At 59.1% G+C, this 12,521-nt stretch overlaps 1 protein-coding gene across 1 annotated transcript; it reads right to left on the minus strand.

The window, feature by feature from the left end:
• Window positions 1-1,461: 1,461 nt before the first annotated feature.
• JRK (Jrk helix-turn-helix protein) lies at window positions 1,462-8,360 on the minus strand. The gene is made up of 3 exons (XM_074353200.1): window positions 7,992-8,360; window positions 6,932-7,223; window positions 1,462-4,075 (listed from the first exon to the last, which is right to left on the minus strand). Exon 3 carries the CDS (start codon window positions 3,741-3,743, stop codon window positions 2,121-2,123), a length of 1,623 nt encoding a protein of 540 aa, XP_074209301.1. The 5' UTR covers window positions 3,744-4,075; window positions 6,932-7,223; window positions 7,992-8,360; the 3' UTR covers window positions 1,462-2,120.
• Window positions 8,361-12,521: the final 4,161 nt, after the last annotated feature.

A 12,521-nucleotide genomic window follows, 5' to 3' on the forward strand; every position in this document is an offset into this window, starting at 1 on the left:
GTCAAAAGCTCTGACTGTGCGGTCCCTGCCCACACCCAGCTCTTACACTCCACTCATTGCTGGCCAACTGCTCCGCTATTTTTCAACAGCGCCCTGGGCACAAACTGCTTCTCAGACCAACCCTGTCCAATGTGGCTTCTTTGAAGGAACAGATCCTGAGACCAGTGTCTGAGAGTGCCTCCCTGACCCAGACAGCCGACAGTTTAGCTTGTTCACTGATAAATCTATCAGCCTCCTCCCACTGGCCTTTCTCCACAACGTCCAGTTGCTGAGAGCTCCCCTAGGCTCGGACTTCTCCCTGCTCCGCTGTGAATGAAGTCAGCTCCTTAGCAGAGGGGCTAGGAGCTCCCTGTCCCACAGCCCGCCTTCCCCTGAGAAAAACCTCGGAGCCCAGTTCTGGTGCTGGGAGTGGGCAACAGTTCTGCTTCAGGAGCTGATGGGGGCAGGGGGTGCAATCTGATCCCAGGTCTGCTGGGCTGGCCTCTCAGTGTGGACCCCCATCCATGAGCTGAGGCCCACCCTCATTCGCCTGCCCCCCTCATCCCCAGAAGGGGCTGCTATCTGGGAATGTGACTGCCTGGAGCGTGAGCTCCTGTCCTCTACAATCATGCTGTCCAGACCCCCGTGCAGCTGGCAGTGCCTGTGCACCTGGGACCTGGCCCAGGGGACGGGAGCAGCAGGGCTGTGTGCTCAAAGGAAGCGGTGTGCCTCCCACTCCCTGCAACCCCTGTGGCCAGGTGGACAGAGGGGCTGACCATAGGGGGAGAGGTTCTCACGAGAGCAGCCTCGTCTGCCCACATCCACAGGAGGGCAGCCTCGCCTGCCTCCCGACAGCTAACCCTGTCACACCGGAGTGACAGAAAGTGAGTCCAAAAGTGGCATAAAAGCCCACGGTGCACAGATGTTACCCCAGACGTGTGACAGAAACGGGCAGAACAGCACAGCACAGGGGCAAACTGGCCCAAAGAATCGGCACAAAACTTTTAAACCAGCCCGTGCATCATACGTGCATTTAAAGCAGGAAACACACAGCCCACAGTGAGCCATGCCAGCCACAACTGTCACCTCAGTGCCTGGAAAGATGTAAAAACACCTGAGAAACTGGCGGCAAACCAAGCTGTCACCTCCCCTCGGACCTCACGGGGACAGGGGCTCTCGGTGGAATAAACAAAGGAACAAAAGCCCTAGGCCGATTCACACGGCACGACGTGACTTCAAGAGGGTGGAGTTCAGGGCAGAGCAGCGAAGAGTGCAGGGAAGCACAGCCACCTCACGCACATGCAGGCAGAGCCACGGCTCACAGGGGCTCGGCCCCATGGCTCCGGGGGGACGGAGGGGCCGAGAGCCAGCTGCCAGATCTCAGAACAGCCACGTCTCCCTGCGACTGGCCTGTACAAATCCAACCGGCCTCCCCTGCGTGTATCACTGAGGTGTAAATGAAAGTTCAAACACTGCTAGGCATCTCAGCAGCCTGTTTTACTGTTTTTATTCTATGACCCCAAATTTTCGAAACTCTGGTCAAGGTTCATTAACACAAAAGCCGTAAATGCGAAATCCTGGGGAACGAGGGACAGTGGACTCTATACTGGACTTCAAGCCAAGATGCTAAAACGCTGGCAGTGCCCTGTGGTCCTGCACCGGGGGGACGGCACTGGGCTGCACGCTGCTGACGGCTACGACGGAACAATCCCACCACCTCAGCTCGGTGTGCAGCCCCCGGGCCTGGGGGCACGAGCCCGCGGGGGGAGACCTGCTGACGCTGCAGAGGAGTGCTGAGACTCGTACTGCGGAGTGTGATCGCAGCTGACGTGGGGACATGTGAGCATGGAGGGGGGACGGACACGTGGCTGCGAAGCCACAGGCGGGGGCTACGCTCTCATTTATAACTGAGTCCTGCCCTCAGTGACCTGCCTTCGGGACCAGCCTAACCCAGGGCTGGCCCCAGATGCGCAGTTGAGCCCTGGCAGGGACGGTAGTGGGCCTCGGGAAGTGCCGGCCTCGTGGGTGGCAGCAGGCACTGCCATCAGCGGGCAAAGCCTTGGAGGGACGGGCTGCCCTGAGCAGTGGACCACCGACGCTGCGGCCCGGCCTCCCAGGAGAGCTCTGTGAGTGTGGCCGCCTCAGTCCTTACCCGCCGTGGACGAGCCGGGCAAAGGGGAGCGAGCCCGGGGGACGCAGGCCCCAGAGCGCTCCTGGGGGTCCTCAAGCTTGACTGTGGCCCTGAGGGCCCCGCGCCGCCGCGACAACTGCCGCCGCCTGATGAACACGGAGCGCAGCGCACGCAGCTGCCCCACCTCCTGCGCCGTGAAGCAGGGCTGCCCCTCCGCAAAGCGGACCACGGCGTCAAAGGACGCGGCTGCCTGCTCCCAGGCCGCCTCATCCTCCTCCTCCGCAGACCCCAGACCCGCGGTGGGCGCGCCTGGCCCCTCTTCGGCGGCCATGCTCCCCAGCAGGCCTCGGCTGGGGTGGGAAGGAGCATCTCCCCCAAGCCCGGGGATGTGTGCGAACGTCTGTTCGTGAGGTTTAGTCCTGAGACGCTCAGGCTCCTCCTCCGAAGACGAGCCTTCGATGAACGTGACCTCGGGCCACAGCTTCCTCCAGGCCCGGCTGAAGACAGCGCCTGGCACCGCGTTCCAGGCACAGGCCACGTTGATCACAGCGTCGTTGACATTGTAGCGGGGGTGGAAGGCCTGCAGCGTGACGGGGGGGCTGATGAAGTTCCTCATGAAATCCCTCCGGATGCCCTGGTCCATGGGCTGAATCAGGGAGGTGACGCCGGCGGGCAGGAAGATGGTGAAAACATTCTCTGACACCAGATCGGACTCCCGCGGGTGGGCCCGGGAGCTGTCCAGCAGGAGGATGGCTTTGCTGTCTTCAGGCAAAGCCAGGGATCGGAAATGCTCCTTCACCGCGGGGACAAAGATGTGATGGAACCAATCAGAGAAAATCTCCTTATCCACCCAGGCATTGCCCTGGGCCTTGTATGCTGCGGGCAGGTGCTGGATGCCCTTGAAGGCCCTGGGGCCGCTGCACTTCCCCACCACCAAGGGCTTGATCCTGTGGGAGCCCGTGGCGTTGGCACACATGAGGACGGTCAGCCTGTCCCTGTTCTGCCTGAGGCCGGGCCCTGCTCCACCCTCCATGCCAGGACTGGGCAGGCAGCGCCAGAAAAGGCCGGTCTCGTCGGCATTGTACACCTGCTCGGGGGACAGGCCGTGCTCGGCAGTCAAGCTCCGGAAGAAGCCACAGAACTGCTCGGCTGCCTGGTGGTCGGCCGCCTGCTTCTCGCTGGATGCATCCAGCTTCTTGATGCCATGTCTGGCCTTAAAACGCCAGAGCCACCCGCCAGAAAACACGCAGGGCTCGGTCAGCTGCATCTGCTCGTAGAAGTCCTTGGCCTTCTCAATGAGCATGGGGCCCGAGACAGGCACACCCTCAGCACGCTTCACCAGGAACCACTCATACAGCACGCGGTCCAGGTGCTCAAGCTTGGGCGTGTGCAGCGTGCGCCGGTGCGCCAGGGCCTTGTCCGAGTCCGAGCTGGCGAAGAAGCGGAGCAGCTGGGCCTTGTGGGCCCGGATGTCGTACAGCGTGGACATGCCCACGTTGTACTCCTGCATCAGCGCCCGCCTGCTCTCGCCCTCCTCCAGGCGCCGGCAGATGTCCATCTTCTCCTTCAGGGTCAGCACCACCCGCTTGCGTTTCTCCCCGGGGCTCCTCCCGGCAGCCGGCTTGGAGGCCATGAGGAGGGGGCTCGTCCTGGCCAACCCGACACTGGCCGCCTTCCCGCCCCTTCCTCTCGCCACCCGTGACCACCCGTCTTGCTGATGCGGGGCCCCAAGCCGCCGTCCCTCCCTCCAGCTCCAGCAGCCTCAGCCTCGGAGGGCCCAGGTCTTCCAGGCTCCTGCACTTCCCCACGGCTGGAATCTCAGGCCTTCTCCGCAGGGACGGCAGCAGCTTCTCCCCTCACACATGGACCAGAGAGGAGAGGGGCCCCGGGAGCTGTTTTCCAGCTAAATGATGTTTCACCGTCTGAGCCGCGGGTGCCTCTCTCATACGCATGGCACTTTAGAAACTGGAAATCAGAAGGAGGGAGAGAAAGATGTTATGGACTCATGTCCAGGAGCCTGTAAGCACATCCTCATTACCCTCAGACACGCTGGGAGGAGGCAGGTGACGAAGAGTTGTAAGGATGATTAATGTGAGAGCTGGCCAGCAGGCGATGCAGGGAAGAGGCAGCCCAGAGAGATGGGCACTGGCTCTTCCCAGCCTCTACAAGTGACCTCTGTGTCACCTGCTATGGCTCCAAATTAAAAGCGGCTCTTGCAGGAACAACCTGGCCTTCTTGGGAAAATGCTGGGAGAGGCCAGCAAACGAAGCCAGGACGTCTCAGGTGCTAGGCGACCTCAGAGCCACTTCCTACCTCCAGGATCAACTTTCCTGCTGTAACTGCTCACGGGGCCCCTAGACCTAACCACCTTCACAAACCCCTTGCTCCTTCCAGAGCAGCCAAGGCAGGGGATGGAGGTGCTACAGGCGGCAGGGATTCCTCCAGACTTCCAGGGCTGAGGACCCTGCAAACCCTTCTGAAACAAGGCCCCTCAAACCTTTTACTCAACAGCAGGCCCCAAACTGCTTCTAGAAAACCAGGTGTTGGTGGGCCTCGGGCTCCTGCCTCACCTGGGAGGGATGGCCAGTCTCTCAAAACTAACTGGTCCTCATAGCCACATGCTCGACACTCTGGACACACAGTCACATGTGAGCGTGCAAACTCACCCTCACGCAAACCTATGCACACAGGTGCGCTGAGGACACAGGAAATGGCCAGGCCATGTGGGGCTTCCTAAGTACTTGCTAATCTGGAATGCTCTAGGAATAAACCACTAATTCATGCCAGAATCAGAAATACAAGAAGTGTCTTCTGGCCCCGCTGGGAGCAGGGTGGTCCTCCCACACCAGGTACACGTCCTTGTAAGGGTTTAAGCTTACTTGCACATCTTGCTGAAAGCCAGTAAGGGAACGTGAAGGAAAGTGCCTTATGTGAGCCCCACAGCTCTGCTCCCACATGTCTTTCGTCACCTTCTCATCCTTCATCCTTATAAAGACCTGCGTTGTCATGGTCCCTTCCAGCGGGGCAATACCATTCCTTTCTGAAAACTTCCCCAAATGCCCCACACCCCTCCCCGCTCCACAGAGCAGACTGCAGGACAGCAGGTGGTCCTCGCTGCCCTGGGCAGCCTAGGAGAGCCAAGCCCACCACACTCCGCCTGGTAAAAGGCCAGCGTGCTCCATCCCCGAGGAGCAAAGAGCTGGTGTCTGGACACTGCAGCGTGCCTGCCACAGCAGCCCTGTTTCTCCCTCACGGCCAGCTATGCGCCTCACTGCCCTCTCACCGGAGGGGCTGCCGGTCACTGGGGCAGCAGCCAAGGGCCGCTTACCGGGCCCGTCACCACATCCCACAGCAGTCAGACAGGCAGTACTCACAGACGCATGTCTAGCAGCGACTCCCCACCCCTCCTCCCTCCCAAACGCTTACACTGGTGCTTTGTCCAACTGCCTGCTGTTGGCCACAGAACCACTCATGGGTGGAGCATAAAAAGGTAGCCCTTTGAGACCACAGTGCAACAAAAATGAACAGTTTATTCAAATATGGCAAGAGTCCCAAAGATAAGTCCTAGGCTGTCTGTCACCAGCCAGCTCCAGGAGCGCCCTGCCGCCCTTCTGAGTCAGCCTGCTGGGTTGCAAAGTGAGGGTGCCGGTCCTCCAGGGACCGGTTTTCGTCCTATTTACTGCATGACAATGTGACTGTGCACTATGTGGTCCTGTGGGAAGCAGAGGGAAAGGCCAAAATCCACCCTTAAGGAAGCATTTAATATGAAGCCACCGTAAAAACCAGGAGGAAACATGGACCCCCAGTGACTTGTGAAGGATTGACTCTAAGCACAATGGGAAGGAGGAGGAAGGGCCAGAAGAGGCACCGGAAGAGGCCCAGCGCCAGAAATGGAGATATGCTCTCGATGGGGACAGGTAAGGGCGCACAGCGTGATAAAGGGGAGCTGAAGACACCAGGTCGCACCAGCGAGACCAAAACTTCCTTTAAAAGTGAAATTCAGATACTACCTCGGACACAATTTCTTGAACCAAAAGATAACATAACATGGCAAGAAAAATGAAGGCCGTTTCTAGCCTTGCCACGGATATCCTCTTGTGCCCTAGGGGGAGGGCAAAAGGAGCGGAGCGGCGGCAGGAGAGGAGAGCAGCGCGCACCCCGCATTCTGCCCCTTTCTGCGTGCGGGGAGGTGCACTTCCTTAGAGAAGAGTCTGAGGAATTTAGGGGGAGGATGCGAGAAACTAGCACGCAAGGGAGCAGAGGGGGCATCGAGAGAAATACTCAAGAAACAAGCACCGTGGCTAGAGGAAGAGGTAGGTTGAGTCCTGAGGAGCAAGACGGACTGTGGTGGGGGTCCTCTGCTCAGCGGTGGAAACCTGGGGGCGCGCACCCCGCAGGGAGAGCCCTGGGAGCCAAGAGGCGTCCTCTAGGGGAGGCCGGTAGTTGCCAGCACAGACCCCTCCTTCGTGGGCACCCGAAGCAGGGAGGCGTCTCGGTTTCTGGAGACGCCTGGCGTTTCTATGCCGGGCACCACGTTTGTGACAGGAGGGCAAACACCGAAAAGCAAAGAGAGAAGCGAAGCCTCAGGCCGGCTCCTTCCGGAGGAAGGGCCCTTGGGGGCCGGTCCTTCCTCGGGCGGAAGCCCGGAGGCTGGACCCGGCGCCTCAGCCAGGCTCGGGGGCGAGGCTGCGGAGGAACGAACTCGAATACGCAGAGCCCCCGGGACAAGTAGCTCGGCCCCGGGCCCCGGCCGCACGCGCGGCGGCTGCGGGGACGCGGGCTGGGCCCCCAAGCGCCCACCAAGGCCCAGACCCCACTCACCTGCGGTCTGCGAGTCGCCGCCGCCGGCCGGAAACGCGCCGCCCCGCCTCCCTGGCCACTTCCGGGACGCTCTAGGCAGCTTGGAGGACTCGGCGTCTCGGTGCTCCGCGGGCGGCCCTGGGCGCTCCTCCAGCCGCGGGTCGGCGGGTTGGGCTCTCCGGGGCCGGATTCTCTGGTTGGGTGATGGGTGCAGCCCTGGGCCGAAGGGGCGGGGGCTCTTGTCCCGAGCGAGGGTGGTAGGAGGGCGGTTGGACTCGGCGTCCCCGGCCAGGAGGCCTTGGTGCGGACGTTCCTGATGGGGGAAGGCAGTGCTGGAGCGACGTCCTGCTGGCCAAGGCTGTTTCCCTCCTACCAGGCCTTCGCTAGAGCCTTATCCACACTTAATCTGGATGCCTTGGTTGATGAGATTGGGCACTTCCGAGCTAGGGAGGCTTGGAGGAGATTCAAACTTGAGTTGATGCTGTAATGAGTTGAGATGGGGGTACCTTGGGTTGGAAATGAATATATTTTGCACGTACGGCAGTCTGAATTTTGGGGACCTGAGGGCGGGCTCACTGTGGTGGGCTGAATAATGCTTCCCCCAAAGCAGGTCCAAGCCCAAGTCCCCAGAACCTGTGACTGGGTCACCTCACGTGGCAACGGGGACTTTGACACAATCGAGTGAAGATTCTTTTGATGGGGTATTATTATCCTTATGATCAGGAGGGGGGCCCGTGTCACCACCAGGTCCTTATGAGAGTGTGAAGGAAAAGCTGTTCTGGTCTAACAAGATAACTCACAAGTCTAGGAATGTGAAGGAGAGGCTGAGCTGGGCTAACAAGGTAACTCACAAATCTAAGTATCGGAATACTGATCTGAGTTCTGCTGGACTAACTTGTAAATCTAAGTTAATTAGTGTTGGTTTGCTGTTCATGTTTTTTGCTAGCCAGCTGGATTTTCAAAGATATATATCTGGCTTTGGAATGTTGGTTTGCTGCCTCCCTGCCTCCACTTTTGTGATAATGATGCTGCTAAAGCTGTCCCATGCCTGTTGGCCGAATACCCCAAGCTTGTACTTTACCCTGTAAAACCTCATGCGCACGTCTTGGAGGTGCTCAGAGCTTCGGAGCAGAAGCCCCTCTGAGCCCGCCGGCGTAATACATCTGAGTACTCCAATCCTCCGAGTGGTGCTTGTTTCTTGGCTGGCCTGTCGTTTCCGTAACAAGAGGAGGAAGGAGGCAAGAGCAGCGGATGACGTGATGATAGAAGCAGAGAGACAAGAGGAGACACCAGCACAGGAGGGGATGTGTGCTTTGAAGATGGAGGAAGGGGCCCCAGGAGCTGGAAAGGCCAAGAGATGTTCTCTCCTGGAGCCTGCAGAAGGAAACAGCTCTTTTGACACCTCAATTTTAGCTCCGAAGACTCATTTCAGACTTTGGACCTTCAAGGACCTCGTTGCGCAACAGGAGCGCATCTGACTCCAGACTTTGGACCTCCAGAACTGCAAGGTAATAGATATGATGTTTTAAGCCAGGTCTGTGGTCATTTGTTACAGCAGCAACGGGAACGAGGACTTTGATAGCTCCTCCCCCTTGTAGATGACTGCACCCTACCCAGCGTCTCCACGCAGGCCTCTGACAGGCGCCTCGAACCCAGCATTTCTACACCTGAGCTCGCACCCCCCCTGCCCGGCCTTGCTCCGACTCCGCCCACCCCACCTCTGTCAGTGGCAGCCCCACCTCCCAATCACTCCGGCTGAAAACGCAGACAGTCCCTGACCCTCTGTGAACCGCACACTCATGCGGCCTCTGGCCTCTTCTCCCTCCCGCCAGCCCCTCTCCTCCTGCAGTTCCTACCCTGCCACCGCTCTGCTCCTTGCTTCTGTTCTCCTTCCCCCGTATTGGCCACATACAGCTGCAAGGCAGGGCACCCCAAAGTCTGGCGGCTGGAAACAGCAGCTGTTGTGTTGTGCATGGTTCTGCAGGCTGGGGCTTTGGGCCTGCTGGAGGAGACTGGGGCCAAGTGGAACATGCATGGTGGGACTGGAACCCAGACTCCCAGACTGGCGGGCCCTGAGCTAGCGGGGTCTCCTGGGACAGTGAGGTTGCCCCTAGGAAGGCTGGCTCTGTCCCAGTGTGACACTGCTTCCACCCCGTGGGCACAGGTCACACACACCTCGCAGAACGTGCACAGGGCTGGCCGCCTACGGGGGCTCAAACCCCAAGATGCACAGGGGCTCCCCTAGCTGCTGCCACCATCACTGGGACCCCCAGGCCTTGTCTCAAGGACGGAGTCCACTCTGGCAGAGAAGAGGGGGTCAGGAGGAGAGGAAGAGGAGGAGGGACATCCCCTGGTGTCCCATGATGCCTGGCACCGAGGGCCCCTCCCCCAAGTGTGCCCCCAGCACAAGGTCAGGCTCCCGACAGCACCTGTTGGGTCACAGCCAGGTGGCCTTTGAGAGGGTCAGGCTAAGCTGATCGCTTTCCCCTGCCCTCAGCTTCCCCAGGCTCCCTGAGGAAAGGTCCTCCTGGGCTACCAGCCTCGCCAGTCTGGCTTTCACTGTCCTCCGGGCCACAGGGCTCCCCCTGCCCCCAGCCCTTCGCCAGGGCACCACTGAGCCCAGCAGAGCCCCTCACCCAGCTTCTGGAGACTTCCGGTGGGGACACAGCGCCAGCCACCCCCCTAGGCAATGGTCTCGGGTCTCTCACAGCAGAGAGGGGGGCTTACTTGGGGGGTGCGGAAGTGGAGGGTGTGAGAAGGGGCTTCTGCACTCGCTGACTTCACTCAGGAGGAAGGAGTGGGCATGAGAAGTGGGACACGAGGGGCACAGCTCTGCCAGGCCCCCCGGGCAGGGGCCCTGACCAGAGCACAGCGAGTGAGGGCAGAGCCCATCTGTGAGACCCTGAAGGGGCACCTCCCTTGGGACCCAGAGCCCTTCTGGGATTTGAGACCCCTGAGGCCAGGATGGTGTGAGGCAGGTGGACTGAAGGACTCAGTGCATCCACCCCGACCGCCGCACACAGTCAGCTGGGGCACAGCGTCCCCACATGCAATTTTTGCACACAAAGAACCTTCAGAGTCTTGGAGCTTGCAAGACATGGCCTTAATTTTGAGAAAGCTAAGTGAGGAGTCTGGCCCTGTGAATGCTCTCCCCTGTCTGTCCGTGTGTGACAACATTACCCTCCCAAGTATAGATGCGTATTTATAAAAAAAAAAATGTGTACAACATGTAGGGAAATTAGTTGTGGTTTTTAACATACCATTTTTATCTTTTTAACTTAATTCAGCATAAAATAATGAATTCATCTGAAAATGATGTCTGTTCAAGCACAGGACTGTGCGGCAGCCCCAGGAGGTTGCGGTGGTCTGTTGGCAAGGTCCCTCTGTGAGGCAGGGTCTGTCCCTGCCCACCCTGCCTCCCGCAGAGCCTGGCCCCACTGCTGGTCCTACCGGCCCTGGCTGCACATCCTGGCAAGACAAGGGAAACTTCTGGACTGTGTGAACAGACGGGATCTCCAGGGAACCAAACTGGTCTGGGCCCCTGGGCAGGTCGGTGGAGGGCCAAGAGAGAACAGGAAAATCTGGAGTCCCAGGAGGTGACCGCAGAGCAGAGGACAGAAAGGGGGCTAAGGGTGAGCTGCATCAAAGCCATACGCAGACCCCGTCGGCTCGATGAGGGGCTGCAGGGAGCCACAGCCCTCGGGGCCAGCCCTCCCCAGGAAGGCGGGCCAGCGAAGGACTCAGGCTCAGCGTAGGGTCAGGGCAGTATTCTGTGCGCTCCTAAAGCGTGAGTGACAGGGGAGGGGCTCTGCGTGAGACCAGGGTCAGAGCTCAGGGTGTGACCAGGACCGGGACTCAGAGTGTGACCAGAGTTGGAGCTCATATTTTGACCCTTGTGAGAGCTCAGTTTGAGGTGAGGTCAGGGGTCAGACTGATTAGGGGTAGAGCTTAATAGCTTTCTCTAGGGCACCATGACCATGGTCTTCAATATTTGAGCCATGGCCATTGGGCTATCTGTCTCAGTCAGCTTGGGCTGTCATAACACCAAACCACAGCCTGGGTGACATGAACAACAGAAATTTTTTCCTCCCATTTGTGGCTAGAAGTCTGAGATCAGGGTCCTGAGTGGTCAGGTTCCAGTGAGGACTTACAGCCCGGTTGGCAGACGGCTCCCTTCTCACCATGTCCTCACGTGGTGGAGAGAGCACTGGTGTCTCATCTCGTAAGGTCACTCAGTCCCACCTTGAGAGCCCTGATCATGATCTCACTGAGCCCTGATTACCTCCCAAAGGCCCATCTCTGAAAACCATCACATCGGGGGTTAGGGCTTCAACATGTAAATTTGGAGAGGACACAATTCAGATCAAATTCAGACCACTGACCCCCTCAAAATTCACATCCTCCGGACACGCAAGGAACATTTGTTTCATCCCAACAACCCCCAAAGCCTTAACTCGTTAAGGTGTCAACACTCACAGATACAGCCCTGAGTCTCATCTAAACACTGTCTAAATCTGGTGTGGCTGAGAAGCCAGGTGCGGTTCCTCCTGGTGAATTCCCCTCTGGCTGTGAATCTATGAAACCAGACAAGTCATGTGTCTCCAAAATTCCACAGTGGGACAGACACAGGGTGGGCACTCCCATTCCCAGGAGATAACTCAGAGGGAGGGGTGGCTCCCAACCCCCAACCCAGGAAAGCAGAGCTCATGAGCTCTCTAGGCTGGAGAACAGTCCTGTTGGGTATAATACTGTGCCGTCCATACCCCCTGGGGAAGCACCATCATCCCCGGGGCTCTGGGCAGTTCTGCCTGACGTGCCTGAGGTCCCTGTCGTGGGCTGTGGGCGTCCTGTGCACTGCAGGGTGTGGAGAGCGTTCCTGGCCTGCACCCCTGGGAGCCCATAGCACCCTGAGTTGGGACAACTGAAAATGTCTTCGGGCCCTGCCAAATATCCAGAAATGTGGGCAAAGAGGACCCCTCCACAGTTTGAGAACCACTGCCTGAGCAAAATCTTTTCACATCAAGTGATATCAACAAGCATTAGGACACCTGTCATTATTTGAAGAATGAACGCTCCAGGCTGGTGCTAGGCACTGGGCGCCTTGGACACACAGACGGATAAGAAAGGCCCCAGTCCAGGGCAGCACGGCCCCAGTGGACCAGGGTTGGGGCAGACAGGGCAGCCCCACATGGAAACAGTGAAGTCACAGAGGTTTTATTTCGTGTGAGGCACCTGAGCTGAGGGAACCGTGCAATGGAGTGGGTGTCAGGGAGGGCACACTGGTGGAGGGACCACACTCACCTCTGCGTGACCTTGAGCAAAGTCCTCCCCTCTCCTGGCCCCAGGCTATGGGGGACAGAGCCCAGTCTGGTAGAGGCCAGGGGGCTGGGCGGGGGCGATGTGGAGGCGCTGGATCTCAGCTGCCCCCTGGCCTACACCACCGTGTGGTCTGGATCCTGGGCTGCCCTGCACTGGAGGGGTCCACCTGCCCTGGGAGCTGGGAGATGGGTCCCCTTTCCCCAGGGCTCACCCTCCTCGTTTCCACCCCTGACCCTTTCCTGTGGATAAATTGAGGAAGGGGAGTAAGATGTGGTCCACAAGGCCATCCACT

Source organism: Camelus bactrianus, chromosome 25 (assembly GCF_048773025.1).
Source record: "Camelus bactrianus isolate YW-2024 breed Bactrian camel chromosome 25, ASM4877302v1, whole genome shotgun sequence".
Taxonomy (NCBI): Eukaryota; Metazoa; Chordata; class Mammalia; order Artiodactyla; family Camelidae; genus Camelus; species Camelus bactrianus.